The sequence below is a fragment of the Hypanus sabinus genome, chromosome 6, assembly GCF_030144855.1.
Source record: "Hypanus sabinus isolate sHypSab1 chromosome 6, sHypSab1.hap1, whole genome shotgun sequence".
Classification (NCBI taxonomy): Eukaryota; Metazoa; Chordata; class Chondrichthyes; order Myliobatiformes; family Dasyatidae; genus Hypanus; species Hypanus sabinus.
In genome coordinates, this window is record NC_082711.1 from 182,026,364 (window position 1) to 182,040,882 (window position 14,519).

General features: G+C 36.4%; 1 protein-coding gene across 17 annotated transcripts in view; it reads right to left on the reverse strand.

The window, feature by feature from the left end:
* The window catches only part of ncor1 (nuclear receptor corepressor 1), a 270,800-nt gene that overhangs the window by 172,913 nt on the left and 83,368 nt on the right, over positions 1–14,519 (reverse strand). For all 17 annotated transcript variants that reach the window (XM_059973760.1, XM_059973765.1, XM_059973762.1 and 14 more), the window contains exons 7-8: positions 4,660–4,716; positions 3,659–3,711 (exon numbers count right to left, since the gene is read on the reverse strand). In XM_059973760.1, the coding sequence (XP_059829743.1) occupies positions 3,659–3,711; positions 4,660–4,716 (110 nt within the window). The remainder of the gene's footprint in view (positions 1–3,658; positions 3,712–4,659; positions 4,717–14,519) is intronic.

A 14,519-nucleotide genomic window follows, 5' to 3' on the forward strand; every position in this document is an offset into this window, starting at 1 on the left:
AGTAGAACTTCCCTGCTCCTGTACTCAAATCCTTTTGCTATGAATGCCAATATACCATTTGCCTTTTACACTGCCTGCTGTACCTGCATGCCCACCTTCAATGACTGGTATACAATGACACCCAGGTCCCCTTTTCCTAATCGGCCACCGTTCAGATAATGATCTGTTCTCCTGTTCTTACAACCAAAGTGGATAACCTCACATTTATCCACATTAAATTGCATCTGCCATGAATTTGCCCACTCACCTAAAAATTCATAATAATTGAGATCTCAATTAGGACAATTTCATGATCTTAAAGGAGGAATTGGCAAGGGTAGATTAGAAGCATTTACTTGCAGTTAAATTTAAAGACCATAGATGTAGGAGGGTGTAAAATAGAAAACATTCAAAGAAGAAATAGCTAGAGTTCAAGGCCAAGATGTTACTGTAAGGATAACAAGTATAGGGAACCAGGGACATCAAGGGATATTGAGGTCTGAATAAAGTAAAGTGGAAGAGACCCATTTCACAGTTTATGAAATGATTTGGAATATTTTGAATGGGACAGGAAACATGCAACAAGAAATCTTCTTTTCTCATTGTTTATCCAGCTTCTGCTTAATATCTACTGAATAACTTGGATGTATTTATGGGAATGATTTCTACATTCTAGCCAACTTCTGAATAAAGAAATTGCCCCAATAAGATCAACGAACATACCAAGTTTATAATTGCTTTCTAGCACCTAGAGAGAGAGTATCTGGGATGAGCTGTTCAAGATGGTGGAAGCAGACAGAATTATAATGTTTAAAGGGCAACTGAACTGATACAGTCTTTCAATAGGAAAGACACTGAAGGATATAGGCAAATAGAGTGGATAGACATTACAGTGGGCCAAAAGGACCCCTTTCGGTGATTATGTTTCCATGCTCAACACTGCTCCAGATGGAATTACAGTACAAGGCTGGAATTTGATCATTTTCAGCTGGTGATTCCAGACAACTGCTAGTTAACTGCATCAAATGGATTAGCTTGCTCCTAATCTTGTGCATCAGCTTCATATTGTTATCTTACTTGATCTTGAAGTTTATAATTGCTTTCTAGCACACAATTTTTGAATTTTTTTTTACTTACTAATGATTCAAGTACATTTGAACAGTCATTTAATGTCTCTGACCAACAAAGAAACTTGAAATTTTTCCCAAAGCTTTCAATAGCAAGTTCCCTTAGGGCATCAGGGTAGACTGGGAGCAGGATTTGGGCTCTACCGTGGGAAAAGCACAGGGGATGAGTGTGGGCTAGATGAACTATGATCCAGTCCATTACATCAACAAACTTTTGGTATTTTGTTTATAACAACTGATAATTATGCTGAAAGAGGATGTTTACACCCTGAAGAGAATAATGAAAGGATTTACTCATTGATAGAGGTCTTAGAGCAGGGGCTCTGTCCTCAGTTAACGGTAGGGGTCCATGGCATAAAAAAGGTTGGGTACCCCTGTCATAGAGGAATCCTGCAAATCAGAACAAGTAGAAAGTCGCTAGGAGCAAGCAAGCTGAACTGCATTTTTTTTAAAATCACAAGCACAGTGAAAGCAACACTATTTATTTCATTTATACACGACAGAAAACTGCTTAAAGGCAGAGGAATGCTTGAAGAAGAGAGCTCAAGTCAGGTACAGTCTTTGATGTTCTTGTAGTTTTCCAGAAGTTCATTTTAAAGGTATAAAATGCAAATTCAAGAGTGGGCTACAGAGTGCAAGAGGAACTATGAAAAAAAGAGGGGAATTGACAATTCAAAGGTTATTATATAGAATAATTTATGGTATGTGTGACCTGGTAAAATGAAAGAAGCCTAAAATTTAAAAAGGCTGATAGGATTGATGTAAAAGGAAATTCCATATGCAGGACAAGCCAGAATAAGGGCCATAAGTATTAGTTGTCAACAATATTTTCTCATAACTTCAATTTCATTATATAGTATAATCAATGTTTTTGCAGTCAACTGGACATCTACCTTTGCCCATTAATGCAGCTTGGGACAGATTCAATAACTCAGATATTCCCATTATATCTGTATGTGATCACTTAGTAAACAAAGGAGCAATAAATGGGGAATTAATTGAGGAAATAATTTTCTCAAGAAAAATGCAAAAGACAAGACATGCGGTTCAAGATGTGCCAGTGCTCAGGCTAAATCTTAAGGGGTGTACAAATTTCATTTAACCAGGTCCCAATATATCAATGTAGTTATAAAGAAGGCAAAATTTTATAAGGAGTTTGAAGAGATTTGGCATGTCAACAAATACACTCAAAAACTTATATAGCTGTACTGTGGAGAGCATTCTGACAGGCTGCATCACTGTCTGGTATGGAGGGGCTATTGCACAGGACCGAAAGAAGCTGCTGAAGGTTGTAAATCTAGTCAGCTCCATCTTGGGCACCAGCCTACAAAGTACTCAGGACGTCTTTAGGGAGTGGTGGCTCAGAAAGACAATGTCCATTACTAAGGACCTCCAGCACCCAGAGCATGCTCTTTTTTCACTGTTACTATTAGGTAGGAGGTACAGAAGCCTGAAGGCACACACTCAGCGATTCAGGAACAGCTTCTTCCCCTCTGCCATCCGATTCCTAAATGGACATTGAAGCTTTGGACACTACCTCACTTATTTTTTAATATGCAGTATTTCTGGTTTTGCACATTTTAAAAAACCTATTCAACATACATAATTGATTTACTTGTTTATTTATTATGCTTTATTTTATTTATTTTTTTCTTTCTGCTAGATTATGTATTGCATTGAACTGCTGCTGCTAAGATAACAAATTTCACGTCAAATGCCGGTGCTAAAAAACCCGATTCTGATTCTGATTTCTAGAATTTTTTTTACATTGTTTTCCATAGTAGTTTAATGATGAGCTACACTGCACCTAGCCTCACATAAATAAGCAATGTCTGACCATTGCTACCAAATGCAAACCATAATAGGTCTCATGAGGCAAGCTAGCCATTTAAAATGTATGATTACAGTAGTGGTTGCCAACCTGTTGACTGGTCGATCTTTGAGACTTTCCCAGTAGATCCCAGAAAAAAATGAAAAATAAATACACAAATGCTGCTGAGGGATTGTTTCCGGGTTGCGGGGTTTTAGTTCCACTCTTTCTGCTCTTCTGCCCAGTGCACATGTGTACAGCTCCCCCGCTATGCACTACAGTGTACTTCAGTGATCCCCAAACACTGGGTCCTGAGGAAACGATACGAGTTAGCTGCACCTTTCCAGTCCACGGTGCAAAAAAAGGGTGGTGACCCCTGGTGCACATACATTATTTCTACTTCTGGGTTGTGGGGTTTTTCTTCCGGACTTTTCTGCCCGGTGCGCATGCGTGTAACTAATTGATTTGGGGTCGATTTGCCTTTCACTAAGGTTGAGGTAGAGGATCTTGGGTTTAAAAAGGTTGGTGACCATTAGATTACAGCTTCATAATACTAACCAATAAAAGCAAAGGGATTGGCAGTCAAACACAACCTCAATAACAAGGTAAAGATGGCAAATTAGGAGTTACATACAACTTATTTAACAGAATGAGCTTCAGCAAGGTGTTCTCAAGAAAAAACCCTCGGTACACACCATCTCATCCTGTCAAGATTTTAGACAGATTTCTAGATACCACTTACGTTTTGATGTTTTCATGATAAATCTTCGTATCAGATGGCTGGTTGTAAAGTGGCTGAAAAGAGAAAGACCAGGTGATATCTGAAGTTATTGATTATATTACATTATTAAATGTATAAAATCAAAGAAAGCCCCTTACTCACATGGCAATCCTTGATATAACAATTCCAGAATAAAAAAAATCATGTGATCCTCAAGCTGTACAGAACACAATTCATTTGATAAATTGGACCAACACCGAACACCAGAGGATCTCAGTGCAAACTGCACAAATGAGAGAAACAGCACTTCTCATTCTGCAGGGTATTCGACAACTCATGGCTTAAACAGTGAATTCTTGAACTTCTGGTAATTGTATCCCTCTGCCCATTTTCTCTCTTCTCCTGATCCATCAGGCCCCCAAAACCCTGTCTCAATCCCCTTCTCCACCCTTTCCATCAACCACAAACTCCTCACACTATACATGCTGCCTGACCCGTTGAGTTCCTCCAGCAAGTTATGCTTTTCAAGATTCCAACAATAGATCTTCATCTGCCAGAACAAATCTTGATATCACGTCAAACATACCCATCTGTACTGTATCAGTCATAAAGTAACAGTTATTGCCAACCAGAACTATACCCCAGTATCTTATCACTAACTGTTCCCTGTAGACATTACTTAAACTCAAAACTGAAATTCTATTAGAATGTTTAAAATCTAAACTTTCACAACCATGACTTACTGACACAAATTATTGTACTTTACTAATGCTCATCATGAACAAAAAGCAACGAACCACATACAAGAGAATCATTGACATTAAGATGTCATTTTTGGCTGCTAGTTGCAGCTCTTCCTGTTTTTCCTCTTATGAGCTGACCTCCAGCAATGAATGCAGAGTGTGAACAATGGTAAACAACTACAATCCCTGAGCAGAGCCGAAAACACATGTAATGCACTTACCACTGGAAGTACTAATATCTTGGAGAATGCAACAACTGAAACTTAAATATACACTTACCAACTCCACTCTTGGGCCCAGACCTTCAAGTATTTTGTGAGCTTCTTCAGCTTTTTTCTGTTAACAAAAATCAATATTAACCAGTTCAGTATTTCATTCCCTCAGTTATTAATTTTGCACCAGTGGGCACATTTGACCATCCATTTCTCACATGAAATTCAGCATATCAAAACAGCTACAAACAAGAGAAAATCTGCAGATTCTGGAACTCCAAGCAACATACTCAAAATGCTGTAGGAACTCAGCAGGGCAGGTAGCATCTATGGAAAAGAGTACAGTCGACGTTTCAGGCTGAGACCCTTCAGCAGAACTGGGAAAAAAAGGGAGTCAGATTAAGAAAGTGGGGGGAGGGGAGGAAGAACTAGAAGGTGATAGGTGAAACCGGAGGTGGGGGGTGGGGGAGTGAAGTAGAGAGCTGTGATGTTGATTGGTGAAAGGGATACAGGGCTGCAGAAGGGGAATTGTGATAGAAGGCAGAAGACCACAGAAGAAAGAAAAGTGGGAGGGAGGTGATAGGCAGGTAAGGAGATGAATTGAGAAGGAAATAAGAATGGGGAATGGTGAGTGGGGGGGGGGGGGGGCATTACCAGAAGTAAAACAGCTTCTGAATTCTGCTGTTCTGAAACTGTAAGTAGGTTACAGAATTACTTTGAAAGCAGAAGACCATTCCTATCAAAAAATATACGAGTTATTTACAAACTTGTTTACCCTTCTCAACATTATGGTGCAAGCACTTCAGAATCCTGAGGGCTACTTTAGCACTACATAAACACAAGAGGTTCTGCATTTGCTCGAGATTCAGAGCAACATAGACAAAGTTCTGGAGGAACTGGTGGCACCTATGAAGGGGAATAAAGAATCAATGATTCAGATAGAGACCCTTCGGTAAGACTGGCACTTAGCAGGAAAAAGCCAGCTCAGTTCAAGCACCACATGATTAACATGATAAAGGGAAGTGTCAATGTCGGGGCACTTCTAGTGCAGCTATTGTTAAATGTTATCCTTTACAGATTTCTACTTTGTGTAGATCAAGGGTCGGCAACCCGCGGCTCCGGAGCGTAGTTTGTTAGTTTTTGAAATGTAATTCGAAATTTGAAGATTATGGTGATCTTGTACAATCTAAAAACATTGTGGAGACCCCATTTCCTGGCACATCCGAACCGCCTCACAATTAGCCACCGTTCCGGCTAAGGGAGATAGCCTATGGGGGTTTGTGAGTACGTGTCTTTTGGAGCATCCGCGCCCACGGAGACGGGTTAAGGGAGGCTTTAAATCAAGGCTGTTTAGTTCGAATAAAGTTACCTTTGACTGCAGTGTCTTTATTTTAGCGCTGCATGTAGCGCTACACCGCCACAACGTGTTTTTTATCGCTATTAATATACATCACCACTGCCAATGCCTGACACCCGCCAGTGCGCGCTTTCTTTTAATTCTTCGATCCAAGGGAGGCTACCTATGGAGTAACCTTCAACCCAACGTCTTTTTTTCGGAGTTCAAAATGTTTTTGTTGCATGCAGAAATGAAATTTTGTTTTCTCTGCAGGAGTTCATCAATTTCATAAATGCAACACATTATAGTTTGTTTATACATAGCATAAAGGCAAAAAAAACCGTTGTATGCAGTGTTATTTCATTTTAAATGTCAAACGGGTTTTGTGGCTCCCAGTGTTTTCTTTTCTGTGGGAAATGGGTCCATATTGGCTCTTTCAGTGGTAAACGTTGCCGACCCCTGGTGTAGATGATGTACATCACTGACTTTACAGTCATACTGGATGTGAGTTTCACAGCATCTACAATTACAGCGACATTAACATAAATCAGAACAATATCATCACGGGACACTGCTCAGAACAGAACAAATACCAGCCACAAAGATTTAACAGTGCACAAACCCCACACATCTGATGGGAGTTGAATAAATGCGATCATCCTAGTGACTACATCCGTAGAAAGTGTTGACTGTTTGACAAAATCTGGTTCATTCAGCATGGTTTCCTGAAAGGAAAATCCAACCTGACTAACCTACTGCGATTTTTTAAGGAAATTAAAGCAATGTAGATAAAGGAGATGTAGTAGATGTGGTATACTTGGATTTTCAGAAGGCCTTTGACAAGGTGCGGTAAATGACGCTGCTTAGCAAGATAAGAGCCCATGGACTTACAGGGGAGTTACTAGCATGGGTGGGGCATTGGCTAATCGGCAGAAAACAGAGAGTGGGAATAAAGGGATCCTATGCTGGCTGGCTGCTGATTACCAGTGGAGTTCCACATGGGTCAGTGTTGGGACCGCTGCTTTTTACGATGTATGTCAATGATTTGGACTATGGGATTAATGTATTTGTCTTTTTTTTTCAATCTTTTTATTGAGTTTCATATATATATTAAAAAAACATAACATAATAATGAATAGGTTATGAATACAATAGACTTGAAATTGCATTAGTAATAAGATAACAATATCCTATTAAACATCCACAAAAAAAGTACATTAATCAATCAAGTCTATATAACTATATATGAAAAAAACCCAAAAATAATTGTCAAAAGAAAAAAAAAATTGAAAATATGTAAAAAATATATATTGAGAAAAAAAACCCACTAAACTAAACTAGCATGGGCAACAATAACAGTTTATAAGTATATGATAATGTCAAAAAAACTCTGAAACTCCATACCTGAACAAGAATAAGCAGAAAGGTCTGGAAAAGGCCAAATTAATTCATATGAAAATGTCGAATGAACGGTCCCCAAGTTTCTTCAAATTTAATTGATGAGTCAAAAATAGTGCTTCTAATTTTTTCCAAGCTCAGATAAGAAATAGTTTGAGAAAACCACTGAGACGTGGTAGGAGGATTTACTTCTTTCCAGTTTTGTAATAAAGACTTTCTGGCCATTAATGTTACAAAAGCAATCATTCGTCTGATTGAAGGGGAAAACTGATTACCATCCTCATTTGGTATACCAAAAATTGCAGTAATAAAATGAGGTTGTAAATCGATATTCCAAATTGAGGAAATGGTAGCAAATATGTCCTTCCAATAGTTATGTAAAGTGGGACATGACCAAAACATATGGGTCAATGAAGCCACTTCTGAATGACATCTGTCACATTGAGGGTTAATATGAGAATAGAATCGAGCAAGCTTATCTTTAGACATATGAGCTCTATGTACAATTTTAAATTGTATTAAAGCATGTTTAGCACATATAGAAGAGGAATTAACCATTTGTAAAATTTTTTCCCATTTATCTGTTGATATATTATATCGAAGTTCTTTTTTCCATTCTTGTTTAATTCTATCTGATATTTCTGGTTGTATCTTCATAATCATATTATAAATAAAAGCTACTAATCCCTTCTGACAAGGATTTAAGGTAAAAATCAAATCTGAGAAATCCATTGAAGTTGAATTGGGAAAAGATGGTAGAACTTTATGTAAAAAATTTCTGATTTGTAGATATCTGAAAAAATTAGATTTAGGTAATTTAAATTTGTTGGAAAGTTGGTCGAAAGACATCAAAGTACCTTCAAAAAAAAGATCACGAAAACATTTTATGCCTTTCCTTTTCCATATGCTAAAAGTTTGATCTGTCAAGGAAGGTTTGAAAAAAAAATTAAGTAAAATAGGGCTATCAAGAACAAAGTTTTTCAGAGTAAAAAACTTAAGAAATTGAAACCAAATTCATAATGTATGTTTGATAACAGAATTAGATATCTGTTTATTGAATTTAACTAAATCAGCAGGAAGAAAAGAACCAAGAACGGAGAATAGAGAATATCCCTTTACCTCATCACATTCCAAATTTACCCATTGTGGGCACAATGGTGAATCCAAATCTAATTTCCAATACATTAGGTTACGAATATTATTCGCCCAATAGTAAAATCTAAAGTTAGGTAAAGCTAAACCACCATTTTTTTAGATTTTTGTAATTGCCTTTTACTTAACCTGGGGTTTTTATTTTGCCACACAAATGAGGAAATTTTTGAATCAATGTTGTCAAAAAAAGATTTAGGAATAAAAATTGGTAAAGCTTGAAATAAATATAAAAATTTCGGTAAAATCATCATTTTAATAGCATTAATCCGACCCACTAATGATAAGGATAAGGGAGACCATCTTGTAGTAAGTTGTTGAATTTGATGAAGCATAGGTAAAAAATTCAGTCTAAATAAATCTTTATATTTCTTGGTAATTTTTATACCTAAATAGATAAAGTTATCAGTAACAACTTTAAATGGTATCCTGTCATTCAATAAAGTTTGCGCGTTTAAGGGGAATAATTCACTCTTATCCAAGTTTAATTTATAACCAGAAAAACTACCAAATTGAACCAACAAGGATAAAATAGCGGGAATAGACCTGTCAGGATCAGAAATATATAACAGCAAGTCATCAGCATAAAGTGATAACTTGTATAACTTCTCATTACGGGTAATACCAAAAATATTAGGAGATTCACGAATAGCAATGGCTAAAGGTTCTAATGCGATATTAAATAATAAAGGACTTAAGGGACAACCTTGTCTCGTACCACGAGATAATTGAAAAAAAGAGGATCTATAATTATTTGTAAGAACAGAAGCAACAGGTTTATAATATATTAAATTAATCCATGATATAAAATTAGGACTAAAATTAAAATTTCTCAATGCATTAAATAAGTATGTCCATTCAACTCTATCAAAAGCTTTTTCAGCATCTAATGAAATAACACATTCTGGGGTTGTGGGTGATGAAGTATAAATTATATTAATCAAATTCCTAACATTAAAAAAGGAATACCGATTCCTAATGAAACCAGTTTGGTCTTCTGAAACAATCTGTGATAGTACCTTTTCTAATCTAATGGCTAAAATTTTTGTAAGAATCTTAGAATCTACATTTAATAATGATATAGGGCAATAAGATGTACATAAAGTAGGATCTTTATCTTTTTTAAGAATTAGAGAGATAGTAGCTTCATAAAAAGATTGAGGTAATCTCTTCTTAGCAAATGCATCATTAAAGATTTCACATAACTAAGGGGAAAGCAAAGAAGAAAAAGTTTTTAAAAATTCTACAATATAACCATCAGGGCCAGGAGCTTTCCCTGAAATCATTGATGAGATAGCCTCTCCTATTTCGGCCATAGAGATAGGAGCATCGAACAAGCTGCGATCTTCATCTGTCAGTTTAGGAATATTCAAATTGTTAAAAAAATTATCCATCATGGACAGGTCACCATCAAATTCTGATTGATATAAAGATTTATAAAAATCTTGAAAAGTGTTATTGATTTCTTTATGATCAGTAGTTAGATTACCGTCTTGTTTACGAATTTTAATAATTTGTCGCTTAGTCGAAATAGCTTTTAATTGATTAGCTAACAGTTTACCAGTTCGATCACTATGAATATAGAATTGAGCCCTGGTCCTGATTAATTGATTTTCAATTGAAGAAGATAATAATAAGCTATGTTCCATTTGAAGCTCAACTCTCTTCTTATAAAGTTCTTTGGTAGGAGTAACGGAATAAATCTTATCAATTTCCTTAATTTTATCCACTAATAAAGCAATATCTAAATATCTTTGTTTTCTTTTACCAACGGAATGTGAGATAATTTGTCTACGGATAAAAGCCTTAAAAGAGTCCCAAAGTATTCCTCTGTCAATTTCTTCAGTATAGTTTGTTGAGAAAAACAAGTCAATTTGTTGTTTTATGTAGGTGATAAATTCTGGGTCTTGAAGCAAAGTAGCGTTAAGTCTCCAAGATCTAGTATTATTGGAAAAGTCCGAAATCTTGATAGATAACTTCAAAGGTGCATGATCCGTAATAGTAATAGAATCATATTTACAATCAATAACATCCGTTAATAACCGATGATCAATAAGGAAATAATCAATTCTAGAATAACTATGATATACATGTGAAAAAAATGAAAATTCTTTATCGTTAGGGCTCAAAAACCGCCATATTTCAGTAATTCCCGAATCAACCATAAAAGAATTAATAAGTAAGGCTGATCTATTCAGAAGAGTTCAGATAGGTTTAGATCTATCCATCGAAGGATTCAGACAACAATTAAAATCTCCACCCATTATCAACATATATTCGTTTAGATTAGGAAGGGAAGTAAATAAACGTTTAAAAAATTCAGGGCAGTCAAAGTTTAGAGCATAAATATTAACTAGAACCACTTTTCGATTAAAAAGTGAACCAGTTATCAACAAAAATCTGCCCTGTGGATCAGAAGTAATTTCATGATGTGTAAACGAAATTGAGGGGTCTATAAAAATAGACACACCCCTAATTTTGGCGGTACAATTCGAGTGAAATTGTTGACCCTTCCAGAACCTAAAAAAACGTTGATTACCCTCCCTCCTAATATGGGTCTCCTGTGCAAAGATAATATTAGCGTTCAATCTATGGAATACTTTAAATATTTTTTTACATTTAATCGGATGATTTAAACCATTAGTATTCCAAGAGATAAAGTTAATAGATTTATCCATCATGCCAATATTAGTTGTGTGTATCATAAAAGGTTAAAAAGACACATAACCCAATTCAGGAAGAAGGAAAATTGATTCAGGAGCAACCGGAGAACATGACACCTCAACAATATTAATAATTTAAAGTCGGCCCATAAACCAAAAGCAAAAAAATAAAAAGCAAAAGCGTGAAAGAAGATCCCTCCCCCCTCCCCCCACCCCTCGAAAGAAAGCCAAGCGGCAGGCGCATAATCTAACACTAACAATACCCCCATTTCAAGATGGCAGCTCCATAAAAAGATTTTAAAAAAACTATATAACACCCAGATTTAAATATAGGGTTGCAAAGAGAAAATATATATCAGTCAGAATGAAAAAAATAATATAATAAAACAATCATTAATAAAAAAAGTATAAACATTAAAATTTGAAAGTGTAATATACCTTTAAAAAAAATTCCATGTTCAAATACAAGAAAGATGACGTTTCAAAAGCAAAGACTTATGGGAAGAAGAAATGACATTTTGAAAAAGCCATATTACAAAATATAAATGTAAGTTCAGCAATCTATTAAAAAAAATTTAATAAAAGTTATCAAAATAGTATTTAAAAAAGGATTTAATAAAAGACACTACAATATATAAAAAAAAGACCAAAAAATCCAAAACATTCGTCCCATTTCTAAGTACAGGCAAACAAATAAATGCTTACAGAAAGCAAAGTCTTATGGGAAGAAGAAACGACATCTTGGAAAAAAAAGTAAATCATTATTACAAAATATAAACGTGTATATCCGAAACAGAAAAAAGAATAAAAAAAAGGATATTATAAAAATTAAAAGAGCATCGATAAACAATGATGACAGTAAAAAAAAGAAACCAGACCTGTAGATCAGGATAAGAAGTTATAACCCAGCTTCATAGGTTAAAACTTAAAATGAAATGGCATCCTCTCTCCGAAAAATCTTCAACATAACACATAGTTCAAGTTGCACTAGAAGATCGATATTCTTCAACAAATTTCTTCGCTTTTTCCGGAGTGTTAAAAAATTGCTGACTGTTGTCGTTCAACGTAATTCTAAGATTCGCTGGATATATTAAAGCTTGTTTAAGTCCAATCGAATGAATCTCTGCCATCACTGGTTTAAAAGCGATTCTCGCTCTCATTACTTCGAATGAATAATCTTCAACAATTCGAAATGTGTTGCTATTGTGAGAAATCATACCTTTTTTTACGAGCTAATCGAATTAAAAGCTCTTTCTCCCGAGGATAATGAAGGCGAACAATCACCGCTCGTGGTTTACCAGTCACAGCCGAAAATCTCGCAACTCTGTGAGCGCGGTCGATAACAGGTTTAGTATGCAAACCTTCATCACCGAAAATTTCCCACAATAATTTAGAGAAAAATTCAGTTAAATCACCGGACTCAACTTTTTCGGGAAATCCGATGATACGCAAATTCTGTCTGCGAGATCGGTTTTCGAGATCAGTAATTTTAAACTTATACTGATCTATAGTTTTAGCAGTCGACTCTATCTTCTTCTCCAGCGCTTCAATTGTACGTGCTTTTTCACAAATTAATTTTTCAAGAGTCGTAATCTTATCTTCATGCCGCTGAATATCTGATGCCTGCGATTGAAGCTTAGTTTCAAGCGATCTAACAACTTCTTCAAGTTCAGATATTTTCATGGTAAGCTTATTTTCCAAACTTGCCAGTTTACTTTCCAATTTACTTTCTAACCTGCCTTCCAAACCCGCAAGTTTAGCATCCAGTAGATTAGAAATTATGTCGATGGATAAAAGATCCTTAGACGATTTCTTGCTTGTAGCCATTTTAAGTTTGATAAGATTAGATCAAATATTGTTTTAGGAAAAAAAAAGTTAATCAGAAGTAGCAACTCATATGATTAAGTTCGAAAAGATTTGATTAAAGGGTGATTATAGTTGAAAAAATGAAGAGCGCCTAAAAGGCAGATGTTTACGTCGCCATCTTGAAACTCCATCCCCGGGATTAATGTGTTTGTGGCGAAATTTGCCGATGATACAAAGATAGGTGGAGGAGCAGGTAGTGTTGAGGAAACAGAGAGATTTAGATAGCTTAGGGGAATGGGCGAAGAACTGGCAAATGAAATACAATGTTGGAAACTTAGGTGAAAGAAATAAATGGGCAGACTATTATTTAGATGGGGAGATAATTCAAAATGCAGAGATGCAAAGGGACTTGGGAGTCCTTGTGCAGGATACCCTAAAGGTTAACCTCCAGGTTGAGTCGGTGGTGAAGTTGACGAATGCAATGTTCACATTCATTTCTAGACGCATAGAATATAACAGCAGGGATGTGATGTTGAGGCTCTATAAGCACTCGTGAGACCACACTTGGAGTATTGTGTGCAGTTTTGGGTTCCTTATTTTAGAAAGGATATACTAACATTGGAGAGGGTTCAGAGAAGATTCACAAGAATGATTCCAGAAATGAAAGGGTTACCGTATGAGGAACGTCTGGCAGCTCTTGGGCTGTATTCCCTGGAGTTCAGGAGAAGGTGGGGGAATCTCATAAAGCATTCTGAATGCTAAAAGGCCTGAACAGATTAGATTTGGCAAAGTTGTTTCCCATAGTAGGGGAGTAGGATTGAAGAACGTCAATTTAGAACAGAGATGCGGAGAAATTACTTTAGTCAGAGAGTGGTAAATCTATGAAATTTTGTTGCCACGAGTCGTGCAGGCCAAGTCATTGGGTTCATTTAAGGCAGAGACAGATATGTTCTTGATTAGCCAGAGCATCAAAGGGTATGGGGAGAAGGGGTGACTGAAAGAATTGGATCAGCCCATGATTGAATGGCAGAGCAGACTCAATGGGCCGAATGGCCTACTTCTGCTCCCATGTCTTATGGTCTTAGCTGTTGAGCTGGAACCTGAGCTCCAAACACTGACACATCAGGAAGGGGGAAGAGTTAGCTGGATGTGTGTTTCAGGAGAGTCATATGCTTCAGATTAACTACATGAAATTCAGTCAGTGGTCAGGAACAGGAAACTGATACAGTGAGTGAAGCAGGTAGAAAAATCCAGGAGCAGTATTGAAGGAGACTCAGACCTTGAAATTATCTAACAGGTTTAAGATTCCAGTTCACTGTATGGACAAGAACGGGGTTACAGGAAGTATGAGTAACCTAATCCATAGCTGAACAGTTATTATTGTAGATAGCAGTCAAGGATGGTAGACACTGTTGTCACCAGGATTGAGAGAGCTGACAGCTCTGTTGCCTACTTGGTGCTTCATTTGTCCTGCAGAAATATTTGGAGCAGCATGATAAGGATCCAGTTGTTGTTATCCATGTGAGTCCAATAACATGTCGAACAAGGAAAGATGCTCTGTTGAAGGCGTGAGCA